The 17274-nt window shown below is 44.2% G+C and overlaps 1 protein-coding gene across 2 annotated transcripts in view; it reads left to right on the top strand.

Annotated features, from left to right (window-relative positions):
• The window catches only part of Pzp (pregnancy-zone protein), a 46094-nt gene extending 31018 nt beyond the window's left edge, over positions 1–15076 (top strand). The window contains exons 18-36 of one of the 2 annotated variants that reach the window (NM_145779.2): positions 853–1027; positions 1421–1649; positions 2241–2367; positions 2750–2871; positions 3076–3127; positions 6345–6428; positions 6887–7063; positions 7333–7423; positions 7894–8050; positions 8456–8530; positions 8806–8983; positions 9674–9924; positions 10657–10875; positions 11048–11178; positions 11565–11655; positions 12169–12237; positions 13278–13380; positions 14185–14226; positions 14925–15076. In NM_145779.2, the coding sequence (NP_665722.2) occupies positions 853–1027; positions 1421–1649; positions 2241–2367; positions 2750–2871; positions 3076–3127; positions 6345–6428; positions 6887–7063; positions 7333–7423; positions 7894–8050; positions 8456–8530; positions 8806–8983; positions 9674–9924; positions 10657–10875; positions 11048–11178; positions 11565–11655; positions 12169–12237; positions 13278–13380; positions 14185–14226; positions 14925–14947 (2396 nt within the window). In that variant the 3' untranslated portion in view covers positions 14948–15076. The remainder of the gene's footprint in view (positions 1–852; positions 1028–1420; positions 1650–2240; positions 2368–2749; positions 2872–3075; positions 3128–6344; positions 6429–6886; positions 7064–7332; positions 7424–7893; positions 8051–8455; positions 8531–8805; positions 8984–9673; positions 9925–10656; positions 10876–11047; positions 11179–11564; positions 11656–12168; positions 12238–13277; positions 13381–14184; positions 14227–14924) is intronic. The other variant, XM_008763310.3, reaches the window with a different exon arrangement.
• Positions 15077–17274: the final 2198 nt, after the last annotated feature.

Here is a 17274-nt window from a genome sequence, read left to right as displayed (position 1 = left end):
CAAATGCACGTACTAATAGGAAGAATGTGCTTGTCTGTATTTGCGTAAGGAATTAAGTTTTAGATGCACATTGGATACTTGAGGATCCGAAGCATCCTCAGTGTTCCGCAGCCTTGATTGATAAGGTGACTTCATACTCACCAACGCTGAGAGTGATGCTTCACATAGAAAAACAGTAGATGCGTGTTTATGGCCATCTCAGAAATCACTGGACATTCTATGCTAACGACATGCTAAAATTCATCGAACGTTTTTGTCAAACTCGAGCCAACTCAAAGAATTGCAGTGTTTTAAACTCAGACATTCTAAATGACACAACCTAAAGATAGACTAGCTTGATGCCTCTGTGGTAGAAAGAAAATATTAGAACTCCTTACTGTTGTAACTAAGCCATTGTGCTTCTAGTAGCGCAGAAACCTTCATATGGAGAGCAAAACGGCTGTAGTTCATAGCACACGACAGCCTGGAATCTGACTCTGGGTATTTCAAGCAGCAAAGGGCAGTGCATGCTTAGGCCTAAAGTTACAGGGAAATGGACAATGTACACTGAGAGGACACCTGATTCGTTGCATCTCTGATTGCTGGTCAGTTTTGAGTCATATTTCTGACCTCTCGCTCCAGCTAATCTCCTTTCTTGTTCTTCGGTGACCACTGCCAGTGCCCGTGACAGACACAGCTGTCATTTCAGAGGAAGACCCATCCTAAAGAAAGCTACATTTGCTTTATTTCTAAAGGAAAATATACCCACATATGTTCGATGAAGCAACAGAACAAATGTATAACATATAGAAGTGATTAAAATATTTTAAAAAGTGACTATTGGGTAGACTGATGACCCTCTTCTCACAATAGAGCCTCAAGCCTTAGCTATGTCTGCAATCCCAGGAGCCGGCTACAGATCAAGCAACATTAGGACCAGCTCAATGATGATGATGGGCGCATCAGAAGTAGCTCAGGAGGTAGAAGTAAGAGAGACAGTGCGGAAGTACTTCCCGGAAACCTGGATCTGGGACATGGTGCCGCTGGAGTGAGTTGTGTGTCCCCTGGGATTTAGCATAGGTGAAGGTGGGACTCCTGCTCTGGGACTTTGGGTTCTGATCCTTTCCATTCTACAATCTCAGAGCAAAACAACCCTTCTCCCTCTTATGTGGTTCCCAGTCAACAGAAGTAACAGAAAATAGGAAACTGTCTTTTCCCCCAGGGAAAAAGAAAGGGAGCAAGGAAAACGGAGAGGGAGGGAGAAGAAAATAAAAATGGGAGGGACAGACAGAGAGAGAAGAGGGGAGGAGAGAATGTCCAGAGACCAAGAGAAACATCAGCATCCTAGGTTTAGTCCCGTGTTTTCTGTGCTTGGTTTCTGAGCTATCACTTTCTGACTGTCTGTCTGTCTGTCTTTCCTGTTCTTTCTCCTCCACACCAGCTTATCCGGTGACGGTGAGTTGCCGGTAAAGGTCCCTGACACCATCACTGAGTGGAAGGCCAGTGCATTCTGCTTGTCTGGAACTACTGGCCTTGGTCTCTCCTCCACCATCTCCCATAAAGTCTTCCAGCCCTTCTTCCTGGAGCTCACTCTCCCCTACTCTGTGGTTCGAGGCGAAGCATTTATCCTCAAAGCTACCGTACTCAACTACATGCCTCACTGCATTCGGGTAAGGGCGCTTCTCTGCAAGTGAGTGGGAACCCCCAACACCTCTCATTACCTAGGGGTCCTCAGGCCTCTCCTAATGCAACACAAGCTGTGTTCTGACTTTGGAAGGGAGCAAGTACTCAGAGAAAAGTTCTCTGACGACAGACTATTTCTATTGAGGACTGTAAATGTTGCTAAATTCAGACGTGGTTTCCACATGATTACTTTTTTCTTTTTGGATATTTGTATGTGTGTGAGAGAGAGAGACAGAGTCTCATTGTGAACACACCCCAGGCTGACCTATAAACTCCCACTTTCCTGACTTAATTAACAGTGTGCTGGAATTACAGTGTGTCGCCATGCCTAACTAAACTACTTCATATGTAAAGTCTGCCTGAAGAAATGTCTCTTCCTCCACTGACACAGAGAACCCCCAGGCATTTACACCATTCCTACAACCCTCAAACCCCCGTATTGCAAACATCTAAACTTTAAAGTATGTGCTAGGATTTATCCATTCTGGAGCACCTCAGTCTCTGGACTTGTCTGCACTCTTCTTGTCAGCTTCTTGCTCCTCTCCTGATTCTTTCTGCCTGTCTGGGTTTGGGAACAGATCCATGTGAGCCTAGAGATGTCTCCTGATTTCCTGGCAGTCCCTGTGGGGAGCCATGAAGATTCTCATTGCATCTGTGGAAATGAAAGAAAAACCGTGTCCTGGGCTGTGACCCCAAAGTCGCTGGGTGAGTAGCGAAGTCATTGGCTGATTTCATGCTTTGTGCGCCTGTGGCTTTCTCTGGCTCTGATCCCAGTGCAGGCTTTTCCTCCTCTTGAATTTAACTGATCAACCAAGCCAAAAACTGTACACTGGGGGTAGGGATAACATTTAACACAAAATAACTGTTTTCCTGAATTTGCAAACATGTTTATTTGCTCTATGTGCGCCACGAGGCACGTGTGGAAGTCAGATGACAACTTGTGGGGAGTTGGTTGTCTATTTCTACCACGTGGGTCCCAGGGATCGAACCCGGGGTGTCAGGCTTGGCAGCGAGCATCTTCAAACAGCTGAGTTACCTCACTGGCCTAAGCATTACCATTTAAAGCCATCAAAATTTTTTCTCCCAGGGGAGGTGAACTTCACAGCTACTGCAGAAGCTTTGCAGTCTCCAGAACTGTGTGGCAATAAGGTGGCAGAAGTGCCAGCCCTTGTACAGAAGGACACTGTAGTGAAGCCCGTAATAGTCGAGGTGTGTGAGTCCTGAGTCTGACATATGACATCGTGTTTGTAATCTGGGTGGCTGTATCGCACTTCCGAGTTTGTGTATGGGCTTATAGATCAATTTTTTTTTTTACTAATACTTAAAAGTGGTTTGTCTGGGGTCTTTTTTTACTTGTATGTGACGTGTCATTTTACTTTTGTTTTGTTTTGTTTTTTCACTTTCAACGCTAAGCCTGAAGGAATTGAGAAGGAACAAACGTACAACACACTGTTATGCCCACAAGGTAAGTGTGACAAAACAAAATTCTCAGGTTAGGCCGTTTAGTAGAATTTCTAACTGTGGAGAAACCATCTCTGGGCTATGGGTTACTCTGAAGAGAAAAATAAAACAAACACTTTTATGTTCTTTCCATGCACACCTAAATATATCTCATGAAGAGAAACCCTTTCTGGGTGAAAAACTCACAGGTGGGCTCATTTTCCCCAGGGTAATAAGGATAAGTACTACTGAGGGCTCACTGTCATTATTACTCTCATATTTTAAGGATAAAGAAGAGGTGTGGTGGAAGACATGGCCCTGCTTAGTGATGAGAACTAAACCCTTTGGCTGGGACAGGAGTCTTTCTAATACATCTGTCAAACTCTTCCTCAAACTCTGTTGAGGATGTTGAAGGACCAGTGTGGCATTGGTCTATTGCCATGTTACATCAGTCATTTAAATATATCCATACTTGTGCTTTGACTCACAGAATCTCTAGGGCACCGGCACAGACGCCAAAACTGTGTGTGACCAACACTGTTAGCATGGTCATATAAAAAATCCCCAGCTAAAGAGTTGTCACCATCTAGAATGTTCCTCAAGGTGAGGGTTTTTTCTACAAGTCTGTTCCCTGTACAGATACCTTCCAACTCACAAAGGGGTGGCAACCTATCAAATCCATCACAAATTGGAATAGTAGGAGTAAAAATACACTTATCATACCTAGCCTGTAGGACGCCATAGATCAGCAACACACGTGTCTGCTCTTATAACCACATCCTGGCTCAAAGCAGAGGATGCCCTGCCACTCTGAAGCCTCACAAAGGGTGTGGCTGTATTGCAGGTCAGGGCAAAGGGTGATGTTTAGAATTCAAGCGGCTTATTATCTCTACTGACTGCACATCACTTTCATACCAAGGTGACTGGAGCCATCATAAGTCAGGGACCATTGTGTAAATATATTTGGTAGTCTCGTCTATGTACATTGTGTATGCGTGTGTGCATGTGCATGTGTGTTCCTGTGGAGGATGTATATATGTGCATGTGCATTTGGAGGACAAAATTCAACCTCAGACATTGTACCCCAAGTGCTATCCACCTTATTTTTGTATGACAAGTTCTCTCACTAACCTAGTTCGTAAGACAGGTCTGCTCACCAGCAAACCTGAGGGATCCCCCTGTCTCTGCTTCCCCAAAGCTGAGATTTCAAATATACTCTACCATGCCTGGCTTCTTCCCACCATGGGTTCTGAGTCCCAAGCTCAGGACCTCAGAGTGAACATTCTCCTGACTAAGCCACCTTCCCAGCCCTAGGCACCTGCTTTAATGGCAGCTAAGTCCCAGATCCAAACATCACTGGTACACATCTCCCTTCTGGGCTCAGATCCCTGCATTTAGGCTCATATGCACTCGCAGGCTTGCAGGTCTAACAGGTACCTCAGAAGCACCCTTCTGACAGAGGGAAGTATTGCTAGCCCCACGCCTCTGCTACCTCACACCTTGGTAATTTCAGTCTTCTACAGGTCAAGTGTAAAAAACTGAATCTGCGTTTATCCCGTTATTTCTCTCGTACTCCGCCCAGATCCATTCACACATCTGATTGACAAGACTTTCAAGTGAGATCAGGGTGTACCCACTGCTTGCTGTATCTTCTACCACAGTCCTTTCTCCGACTGAACCATCTAAATGACTTCCTAATTGTGCTGCATGCAGTGGTGCATTCGGTCATTAGAAAGTAGAGGCAGGAACATCGCAAGTTTGAGGCCAAGATAGACAGTAAGAGCACATCTCAAAAAAAAAATGAATTCAGTAATTTCCTAACTGACCTCTTGACCATCATCCCCGGTCGTCCCCTTACTGCAAGCCATTTCCTTCAAGAATGTGACAAACCAGCGGGAACATGCCCTCCCGCTCTCCTATGTTCCACAGAACTACAACCCGTAACCTCACTCATCCTCAAGCCCTCCCCGGGGACCCCTAAACATCATGGCCTGTTGCTCTGACATTGTGCCAGCCCTGTGCTTTGTGTCAGTCACGCCACCTGTCCCAGTCTGGTTTCTATTCCTGCACAGAACATCAGGACCATGAAGCAAGTTGGGGAGGAAAGGGTTTATTCAGCTTACACTTCCACACTGCTGTTCATCACCAAAGGAAGTCAGGACTGGAACTCAAGCAGGTCAGGAAGCAGGAGCTGATGCAGAGGCCATGGAGGGGTGTTACTTACTGCCTTGCTTCCCCTGGCTTGCTCAGCTTGCTTTCTTATAGAACCCAAGACCACCAGCCCAGGGATGGCACCACCCACAGTGGGCTGGGGCTGGGCCCTCCCACCCTTGATCACTAGTTGAGGAAATGCCTTACAGCTGCATCTCATGGAGGCATCTCCTCAAGGGAGGCTCCTTTCTCTGTGATAACTCCAGCTTGTGTCAAGTTCACACACAAAACCAGTCAGTACATCAGCCTTCTCCTTTGTCTTGGAACACATTGATCCTGCTTCAGTCTCTGAAGTCTTTTTGCATTTGTTTCATTTTTCCTGGAAGTTATCTCCCATATCTCCCATCTATAAATCTTACTCCATGACTGACTGCCGAATGACTTCATCGATAAGTCTTTCCACAGTGACTCACCTCCCCAGTCTCCCACATCCAGACTGCCCACACTTTATTGGTTCAGGCCATAAACAGCCTCTTTTCACTTTCTCCAGTACCCACCACTGTCGACTTCACTAAACACATCCCTACTTGTTTACCAACCCTACCTATAGGAATAAACAATCTAAGAAATCAGGAAATTAGCTTTGAAAACTGCCAGTCAGTAGGCAATGTGCTTGCTGTACAAGAACGAGGATATGAATTTGGATCTCACACACACACACACACACACAGAGAGAGAGAGAGAGAGAGAGAGAGAGAGAGAGAGAGAGAGAGAGAATGAATTTATATAATCCCTGAGAAAGAGGAAGTCCTCCATAAGGAAGGAAATCATATAATCAATAAGAATTTTACCATAAAACAAATGGTGATTTTGGGAGAAACTGAATTGCATAAGAAATTGCCTATGGTCCAAGAGATATGGAAATGTTGCATCTAATAATAAGGAAAAACATTTGACAAGCATTTCTCTCTCTCTCTCTCTCTCTCTCTCTCTCTCTCTCTCCCTCTCTCACACACACACACACAGACACACACACACACACACACACACACACACACACACTATAATTGTCTAATGTCTTCTTTCATTAGATGCTGAGTTACAGGAAAATTGGACACTGGATCTTCCAGCCAATGTGGTTGAAGGATCTGCCAGGGCTACACAGTCCGTTTTGGGTAAGTCTGTAGCAGTTGCCCCTCACTGTGATACTGTGTGTGACTAATGATGTCATTGAGCAACGGATGTGAGCCTGAGAAAAGGAGTGGCAAGTCCAGGGCTACCCTGTGCATCAGTGAGCGACGGGTTGAACAGATGCTGTATGCAGCAGCATGCTTCGGTCCACTCTGACAGCTAAGAAGCACTGTGCTCTCATCTTCCAGTGATCCACGGGGTGACAGAATATCCTAGAGGCTATGGAAATGATAATTCCGTTTCTCCAGACATCATGACCCATCAGAAAAGATGTTGTCTCTTGCCATTTGGTTTCTTTCCTGCTCTCTATGTGTCCTGGAGCTGCCTGCTTTTCTTTTTTCTTGTATAACCTTTTCGTCTTTCCTCCTGTTAGTAACGTGGTCTCTCGGTTGTATTTTCCTACTACACTACAGCCGCTTCCGTATTTCTCTGTATTCCTCAGGCGATATACTAGGCTCTGCGATGCAAAACCTCCAGAATCTTCTCCAGATGCCCTATGGCTGTGGGGAACAAAACATGGTCCTCTTCGTCCCTAACATCTACGTTCTGGAGTATCTCAATGAGACACAGCAGCTGACAGAGGCGATCAAGTCCAAGGCCATTAGCTACCTCATCAGCGGTAAGCAACCCTACAAACCTCTGAACGCCTTCTGTTTGGTTAAGATCTGGCCATTACTGTTGCTCTGATTTCCAATCAAATGCCCCTCTTGAGAACTTCTCAACAGTGCCGATACCCTCAGAAGGGTGGGATTAAAACATCTTTACTCGATGGTTCTTTCATAGGGTTAAGGTAATAATTAATCATTGTTAATAATAATAATAATAATTAATAGTTAATGATTGTCTAAAGTTGCTCTACCTCATAAAGGACTGAAACTCCCTCTCCAGGGTACCAGAGGCAGCTGAACTATCAGCACAGTGACGGTTCATACAGCACATTCGGGGACCGCGGTATGAGGCACAGTCAGGGAAACACTTGGTAAGAGGAAACTATGTCTTCCTGCTCTGCTGATCCGAGGTGCTTGAGGAGTCAAGAAAAGGCTGTTCTCTTGAGCCTGGGATTCTTTTCTAGAAGATTGACTCATTATTAAAACTCCAAATGTCAACCCTGCTGATCCTTACAAACCCGCCTGCTCTTCCAGCACAGCTGATAATAGTGAAATCAAAGAGACAGAGGTGTGAGGCAGGAAGTGCAGTTGTCCACAGCGATGGGGAGGAGTCCTCACTGCCCTTTGGAGAGGGCAAAGCAGAGAGAAGGGAGAGAGAAGGAAATGCAGTTTTGATGGGAGGGTGCTGTAACAGTTCAAAAATATCTATTTTATAAGACCAAAAGAGTGACACCATCAACTAATGCCCTAGAACGAGCCCCACTGAACCCTGAAGATCAGAGCAGCACACAGTGAGCTTTAAAAGTGACCTGCTGTCTCGATCTCCCTTTCTGCTGGGCAGGCTCACTGCATTTGTGCTCAAGGCCTTCGCTCAAGCTCAGTCATACATCTATATAGAAAAGACACACATCACAAATGCTTTCAATTGGCTCTCGATGAAACAAAGGGAGAACGGTTGTTTCCAACAGTCTGGATCCCTGCTCAACAATGCGATGAAGGTGAGGCCCTGCTAGCGTCTCTGCGAGACTCTCGAGGTTGTGATACATAGGAAGGGAGGCCTCTCTAAGAGTTCTCCGGTCCTTCAGGCTGGAGAGATGAGTCCACAGTTGAGAGTGGTTAGTGCTATTGCAGAGGATCTATTTGGTTCCCAGCATCCTTCCACCCATTTCTAACCAGCTCCACATGACCCAATGCCTCCCTCTTCTGGCATCAGTGGGTACTGCATTCATGAACGAACCCACATATAGATACACACATATATACGTGATCTTACAATCTTAAAAGAAAAAGAAAAGAATTCTCCAGTCCTGATGACATAACTCAGAGGGTCTAATGCTTTTAACAAAGACTTAGCAGACCAGCAAAGACTGAGGTGTGTGAGCGTTCTCCTTCCATTCTTCCAGGGTGGTGTGGATGATGAAGTGACACTCTCTGCCTATATCACCATTGCTCTGCTGGAGATGCCCCTGCCTGTCACTGTGCGTATATACCCATCCCCATAGCTCCTTCACAAATGTAAGGAATAAAAGAAGAAAGAAATCACAGAACCATAACCCCCTCAAAACTCCAGTTTTGATGGTCTTTTATCTTGGTACATTTCACTGTGACAGGATTTAGCAAGTCCTTTTAAAAAGATTTAGAGGAGACTCCTCCCTGGTTGTCACAGTGTGGCCCTCAAGCCGGGGTTAACCTGGTGGGTAGCTCATTAGCCTGGTCTTGTAACTCTAAAATTAGTTTTCATCTTCTTTTACAGCACAGTGTTGTTCGTAATGCTCTATTCTGCCTGGAAACGGCCTGGGCCTCCATCTCAAACAGCCAAGAAAGTCATGTCTACACAAAAGCACTGCTGGCCTATGCCTTTGCCCTGGCAGGAAACAGAGCCAAGCGAAGCGAGGTGCTTGAATCCCTAAACAAAGACGCTGTGAATGAGGGTAGGTTTCTACTGCACAGTATACTTAGGTAGATGTAACCAGAGTCCCTCTGTTGAGCTCCCACCTCTTGTCCGACCTTAACCAGAAAGAGGACAGAGAAACTGTCATTGATCCAATGCCTAAGTGATAGGAACCAGTTTACTGACACACGCATTACTGATTTTATATAACCCAGCTGCTGGTGCAGCACGGGGACGTAAGAGACCCAAAGACTCCCCCTGTGATCATCTGGGAGCTTGGTGTACTTTCTTGCTAAAGACCTGCTCATCGCCAGGCAATGGGGCTCACGCCTTTAATCCCAGCCTTAAAAGGCAGAGACCAGTGGATCTCTGAGTTCAAGTTCAAGGCCAGCAGGGGTCTAGATTGTGACCATTTAAAGCACTTGTGCACTTCATCTGTGCCATTTCATTAGCTGAGCTAATTGTCATTCATAGGCTAGATTTTTTTAAAATATTTTATTTATTTTATGTATATGATGAGTACACTGTAGCTGTCTTCAGACACACCAGATGAGGGCATTGGATCCCATTACAGATGGTTGTGAACCACCATGTGGTTGCTGGGAATTGAACTCAGGACCTCTGGAAGAACAGCCATTGCTCTTAACCACTGAGCCATCTCTCCAGCCCCATAGGCTAGATTTTTAAAACCATGTTTTAAGCTTAAAATTCCATCCTTTCTGTTTGAAAGAGGAATCAGTGCACTGGCAACGTCCTAAGAATGTCGAGGAAAATGTCCGGGAAATGAGGTCCTTCTCTTATAAACCGCGGGCCCCTTCTGCTGAAGTGGAGATGACAGCTTACGTGCTTCTCGCCTACCTCACCTCTGCATCTTCCCGGCCTACGCGAGACCTTTCTTCATCGGACCTGACTACAGCATCCAAGATTGTGAAGTGGATCAGCAAACAACAAAACTCCCATGGGGGGTTCTCCTCCACTCAGGTCTGTGGAGAGACCCTAGGAAGGAAAGAGAAAGCAATTAATCTATATACAAACGCAGACATGTATATGCAGCTTCTGACTCATATTTTCTCCACTCCTCCATCACCAAGTCCCACCTAATTCACATATGGAGCACTGCTGGGTCCTCCTTTCACTCCCCTTACCCTCTCCTCACACAGGTCCTCCACATCACCACGGGTCAGTTTCCCAAAGTACTGTTTTTGTAATGTTTTTTAAAACCTTACTACTTCCATGAGAAAAAAGTAACTTTATTTTCATCCACAGACTAAAATTCTCACTCTACCTAAGCTACTTCCTGTCCACAGCAGCGCCACAAGTCCTCGTGCTGTTTTTGGAGTGGACTTGCTCCCATGTCTGAGACCATTTGAAACATTCCAGCTCTGCCATGGTGCTCCTTTCCCTCTACATGAATGTGTTTTATTATCTCATCTCCAGTCTTCTTTTTCTCTCCGCCTGCATCTTCTTCCCCGTTTCTAGCTTGCAACAAATATCGCAACGCAGATTTATAAACTGCTGGGGTCATATGCTCAGTTCACATTCCTGTATATATTGTAATGTGTGTAAACGATAGAACGGACTCCTCCTGCAGTAGCTAGATTGGGTCCCCGTTAGCTCGCAGGACCGAACGAACCCTGGTGCTAACGTTGGACATTCAGGGTGGTCTTGCTATTGCTGCTTTCTCTGCAATGTCTGTATCTTTCTTTTTCTCAGGATACAGTGGTGGCTCTTCAAGCCCTCTCCAAATATGGAGCAGCCACTTTTACGAAAAGTAATAAAGAAGTGTCGGTCACCATCGAGTCTTCAGGGACCGTCTCTGGGACTCTCCATGTTAACAATGGCAATCGCCTGCTGCTGCAGGAAGTCAGGCTGGCAGATCTGCCCGGAAATTACATCACCAAAGTGTCAGGGTCAGGATGTGTGTACCTCCAGGTGAGACCTCCAGGGCCCAGAGGATGGGCTTGTGAGAGAGGGAATGCCAAGGCTTACATTTAATTGCACAATCGAAATGGAAATGTGTGCTAAGGGAATACCTGAGTTACTTGAAGGAGGCTGCAAGGTGTTCCGGTGCTGAGATAAAAAACTTTGCTGTTGTTGTTTTCAGACATCTCTAAAGTACAACATCCTTCCGGAGGCAGAAGGAGAAGCGCCCTTCACTCTGAAGGTCAACACTCTCCCCTTAAACTTTGATAAGGCAGAACATCACAGAAAGTTCCAGATCCACATCAACGTAAGGTAAATCCTAAATTATAAGCAGTCGATTTATAGAACATGTAAAGAAAAAACAGGTTAACTTCTGTGGAAGAAATGCATTGTGCAAAGTTAGGCTTAACAAAAATGGGCTCTTGTATTTGTTAACAAGGACATTTCCTTAACTCTTGATGAAAGGCCTTAACATTGAGAATATTTCTCAGAAATACACACACATACATAAACATGCACCTATATGTACACACACACATATATGTTCTAGCTGGAGAGAGGAGAGGAAAATGGTGAGGTTTCCACACAACTACACAGATATGATAGAAAGCGAGCTGAGTGGTGAAGTTTAGACTTCTGGTGTCAGTGAGTCCTGAGGAATGCTGTAGGGAGGACTGATCTCTGTGTGTTATCTACAGCTACATTGGAGAACGACCCAACTCCAACATGGTCATTGTTGATGTGAAGATGGTGTCAGGCTTCATACCTGTGAAGCCATCCGTGAAAAAGGTAAAGCCTAGGCCATCAGTAGCAGATGTCTAACGCTAAACCACTGGTGGAAAGAGCGAACCCTAAACCACTGGTGGCAATGCCATACTATTTGTCGACTTAATTTTATTGATGTAGCCTTCACAGAGCTTACTTGGCAAACCTGCCTCTCCAGAGTGTGACTTTGTCATTTGCTACTGTTTATACTGGTTAGGGTGTCTAAGTTCTAGCCTCACACCCAAGGTACTAGCAAACCAGTAGCTATCAAGTATGTGGACATACTTTCCAAATACATGTATGCCCACATACATATATATATGAATCTCCTTATACATTCCTAGCATGTGTACATATCAAATATATGTATCTATACACATATATATGTGTATGAATAGAAAGGATTTATAAATATCATCATCATGACTAGTATTCCTAAAGAAAGAAAATCAGTAGTTTGTATTCTCCATCAAAGTCTTTTATATGATAAACACCTGTAACTGCTCCTACCATAAACCTTCCTCACTCCATCACCAGCTCCAAGACCAGTCTAACATTCAGAGGACTGAAGTGAACACCAACCACGTTCTAATCTACATTGAAAAGGTAAGACCCTGAGACTCTGTGGGGTGTGTAAGAAGTGATAGAGGGAGGGCTGGGGCTGGAGAGATGTCCAGAGGTTAAAAGCACTGACTGCTCTTCTAGAGGTCCTAAGTTCAAATCCCAGCAACCACATGGTGGCTCACAACCATCTATAATGAGATGTGATACCCTCTCTGGTGTGTCTGAAGACAGTAACAGTGTACTTATACACAATAAATAAATAAATCTTAAAAAAAAAAAGAAGTGATGGAGGATCTAACAAGACCATCAGGAGCCAGGTGATAGTGGCACATGCCTTTAATCCCAGTATTTGGGAGGCAGTGGCAGGTAAATCCCTGTGAGTTCTGGGCTAGCCTTGTCTACAGAGTGAGTCCAGGGCAGCTAGGGCTACATAGGGAAACCCTGGAAAACTGTCTCGAAAGACAACAATAACAATAAAAGACCATCAAGGGTTCAAAGTCAGTCTTGCCACCACTCCTTTATCACACAAGCACACTCTCGAATACACACACACACACACACACACACACACACACACACACACACACACGGACAAAATAGCTACAGAGAAAAAAGGGACTGGGACTCATCAGCAAGGCTAAATTTATGACATTTAAGTGGAATCACCTAATGTTTACATTCTATACACACACAGTTTTCTAAGACACATTTAAATGTACATTGGTTAAATTCAACCGCACTGCAATTAGCCATGTGGCACGGCAGGAGAGCTCTCACACAGAAGAAATTCCTTTAGGTTGATTGACAGGTTCACTCTTTCACAACGAATCATTTTCGACAATACCTTTGGTTCTCATTTTTAAACTTTGAGAAAATCTGAGAACTGTTTCGTCACTAAAGACAATTAAAATTAAAGATTTATAATTTTCATTAGCTATGTTACACAGATCGAAGCACACCCTGTCCTCTTCCAGGCTGTCACGTGGGAGACAGCACACTCATACAGCTTGGTAGATCTTAAGAAACAAGACGGTGACTAATGACTAAGTTAACCATTGAGTCCAATGCTCTCACCTCCACAGCTAACCAATCAAACCATGGGTTTCTCCTTCGCGGTGGAACAAGACATTCCAGTAAAGAACTTAAAACCAGCCCCAGTAAAAGTCTACGATTATTATGAGACAGGTGAGTGGAATCCAGACACAGGAGCTTTGATAGGAGACAGTGCCTAATTTAATAAAAGGTCACCTTAAACAAAACACCACAGCATTTCACTGGGGGAAAAGTGAGTCTACGGTCACTTATAATTATGTTTTTATATATTAACCTCTTGGGTATGCTTTAAACAAGGCTTAGAGCCATTCTGATGAAAACATCATGAAAAAAACTGGTCATGAGTTCTAAAATTTCCCTTTAAAGTTGCTTGCTTAGGGCTGGATTATCCTAGAAAGGTAGAATCACAGTATCTGTTTTGTAAGATCACATCTTGCTACTGATGTGTGACATAAAACCTACCATTTGACCTATTTTTTTTTTTTTTTTTTTTTTTTGGAGATGGGGACTGAACCCAGGGCCTTGTGCTTGCTAGGCAAGTGCTCTACCACTGAGCTAAATCCCCAACCCCCTATTTTTTTTTTTTTATGTGCTGTAGATAATCCCTCCAATGGGGCTTGGAGGAGGGCTGTATATAGTAGGAAATTCTTCCATTTGGTCCCAATTCTGAACTTGATCATACCATGCTAGCGGTGTTAACGGTGTCTCCTCCTTAACTGAGCACACACAGGGAACACACAGTCAGAGCAAGCCTGGAGCCCACCCCTCAGTTCTGGGCCTTAGCTCTGGTTCTCTTAGGCTCCACCCCCAATCAAAGTAACTCAGTTTAGCCTATATTTTCATTAATTCTACAGCTACAATGTATGCCTTCCTTCTTCACTTGTAGGGTTTTCTTCATAATTAACCACTTCCTACCCAATCATTTCTGTGTTCTAGATGAATTCGCCATTGAAGAATACAGCGCCCCTTTCAGTTCTGGTACAGTATACTCGAATCCTATGCCAACCTGAAGAAAGCAAAAGAGTCCCTGCTTGGGCCTCCATACTAGACTGTTTTTTGAGTTTAACGTTTTCTATTATTAATTGGACTGATTCAAGTACACTGTAGAAATTCTTAACAGAAAAAAAAATGCTAGTGAACTCTAATTACTACTACCTGGACTAACTTGTTTTTAACTAAATTCATGAATTTGAGAGATGTATTTGAGAGAGAACATGAAGTTGGGTAGAGAGGAAGGCAGAAAGGACCTGAGAGGAGAAAGAATATGGGCAAGATACATAAAATTCTTCAAGTTAAGAAATACGTATAGAAAATTTGTGAGACATAAAAATGGAATCACCTAATGTTTACATTCTATACACACACAGTTTTCTAAGACACATTTAAATGTACATTAAATTCAACCGCACTGCAATTAGTCATGTGGCACGGCAGGAGAGCTCTCACACAGAAGAAATTCCTTTGGGTTGATTGACAGGCTCACTCTTTCACAACGAATCATTTTCGACAATACCTTTGGTTCTCATTTTTAAACTTGGAGAAAATCTGAGAAAATCTGAGAAAATGTTTCGTCATTAAAGACAATTAAAATTAAAGATCTATAATTAAATATTAGAATTCGTTCTTTTGGTAGGTGTGTGACTTCCTCTGATATTTCTAACTATTCTTCTGTCTAGACTCTGAACAAGGAAATGCTTAAAAATAGGAACCTATAGATTTCCTCAGAAAGACTCCTCCACACGTGAAGAACCAAGACAGCAAGATAAATGGAAAGGAATTAAAAACCCATAAAATTTATATGTTGAATAAAGTTACGACATTTACAAACTGTGTTTTTTTTCTTTTTGTATTTTTATATTTATTTTCTGAAATAAGGATTTTAATCTCCGCAGCACTTTTAACAATACCTAAGGAAGTTATAAACAGAGAGACACTGAGAAACACTATAAAGGGAAATTCAAAAAAGTGTCTTTGTTAACCCACAAGGGCATGGGGAAAATGAACCTCTGTTTTCTGACATTGAAAAACGGCCCAAATGCTCGCCAATAAGGCCAATGATGGTCTCACAAACTGTGGCATGTTCATTCCAGAGTGCTACTGCACAATATTAGATGGTGCACACAACTGACAAACTCACCTGCCTATGTGTGTTTTTCAATAAAGAGTTCCAGATAAAGAAAGAGATGGTGTCAGAAGTGAGGGTGACCTGCTTGGTCTTTTTTTTTTTTTCCTTTTCCAGTTTATTCTTAAAACTGTTTCTAACTTATATATAATATATATATTCAAATATATATAATTTCACTTGATGTATCTCATGAGAACACGTAAAATGCTTACAAACAAAAAACAACCAGCAAAACTGTGGTTGAATATGCTTGGCCCAGGAAGTGGCACTATTTGGAGGTGTGGCCTTGTTGAAGTGGGTGTGGCCTTGTTGAAGTGGGTGTGGCTTGTTGAAGTGGGTGTGGCCTTTTGGAGGAAGTACGTCACTGTGGGTGTGGGCTTTAAGACATTCATCCTAGATGCCTGGAAGTCAGTCTTCTCCTAATGGCCTCCAAATAAAGATGTAGAACTCTTAGCTCCATCAGTACCATGTCTGCCTAGATGCCGCCATGCTCCTTCCTTGATAATGGACTGAACCTCTGAACCTGTAAGCCAGTCCCAGTTAAATGTTGTCCTTATAAGAGTTGCCTTGGTCATGGTGTCTCCTCACTGCTGTAAAACCCTAAGACACGAACTTTATTTTATTTGCATATTTTTATGCTGAATGTTCTCTCCTGCCAGAAGTTTCTGTTGCTCTGGTTGCTTTTAGAATCTTTCTTCTGAGCAGCCTTGTCTTCTGGCTTTGGAAAAACTTGTTTTCAGTGTGGGTTGTGTCCGTGCAGCAGGACAGGGGAGCTCACATGTGGGCTAACGGCAATCCTGGATGCTTTGTTCAGAGGCACATGGTCAGTGACAAGAGAATTTCCACCTAAACCTTCATGCTGAACTTTTGGTTCTCAGGTGTCTTGTCTCACTAATGTTCACTCCCAGAAGTTACTGCCCACCTCTCAGGAAACACCATCCATAGCTGCTCAGCCTGAGGTGTAGACAGACACTCCCAAAGAAACCCACCCCGGTGGGTTACAAAGTCCCACAGACCGACAGCGGGATTATGCAGGGACATTTCTGAGTGTGTCCGCTCATCCTCAGATACGCAAGGAGGTTGTCAGCATCAGACGAGAGCAGAGCAGTCATTCATGATTCGTGGGCTCAGCCGGATCTGAGAGTGGAAAGCAAGGCGTGGGAAGTTCTAAATGGGTTTTAAACCCCGGTAGGTAGGTCGTGTGCTTCATTCACAGCATGACAAACCATAGATCTACAAAGTGATTCAGGAAATGTCTGATGAAGTCCTCTGTCCAGGCATCAGATAACCAAAGTCTCGGGGTGGCGTCCTGCTGCCATCTAACCCAGCCTAGTTCAGAGTCACAGGATGGGTTTGGCTTCTCTGTTTGTAGCACATCTGTACTGTAACCACATCTGAAACCTGCTTGGCTGCATCTACTCAGATCATACACAGCTGAATCACGTCGATTTGCCCAGTACCAACTTTCTCATTTAGAGAGTTTCACGGTCACGGCGTTTCTGTAAAGGACTCTGGCTCCACACTAGTGACTGGAAGCCGAGGAACTGTAGCCAGGCCTCTGGTAGAAAGTGGGTCCTGCTTTGGCCTGGGTGGGCTTTGACATCATGAGAACCGTGTTAGCAGAGTAGGATGCTCAGATGACAACTGACAGGGAAGGGTGGGAACGAAAGGCCAGAACCAGCAGACCCTGCCTTTCTCCACTTCTTGTGGCCTTGGAGGAGCCTGAAGGAGGAGCAGTGGGTACAGAAACCAGGAGAGAGGCTGTGTACTGTATCCTAGAACCTTGGAGTGGGTAAGGGGCATGGGTGCTGCCTTCCGATGTCGGGAATCATGGAAATCTGAGAACTGGGAAAAATGAATCCAACTATGGTCTGGGAAGATTCAGATCTGTGTCAAGCTCT

The sequence above is a fragment of the Rattus norvegicus genome, chromosome 4 (assembly GCF_036323735.1).
Source record: "Rattus norvegicus strain BN/NHsdMcwi chromosome 4, GRCr8, whole genome shotgun sequence".
Lineage (NCBI taxonomy): Eukaryota > Metazoa > Chordata > Mammalia > Rodentia > Muridae > Rattus > Rattus norvegicus.
Note: the sequence above shows the minus strand (reverse complement) of the source record. Positions and strands in the feature narration are given on the sequence as shown.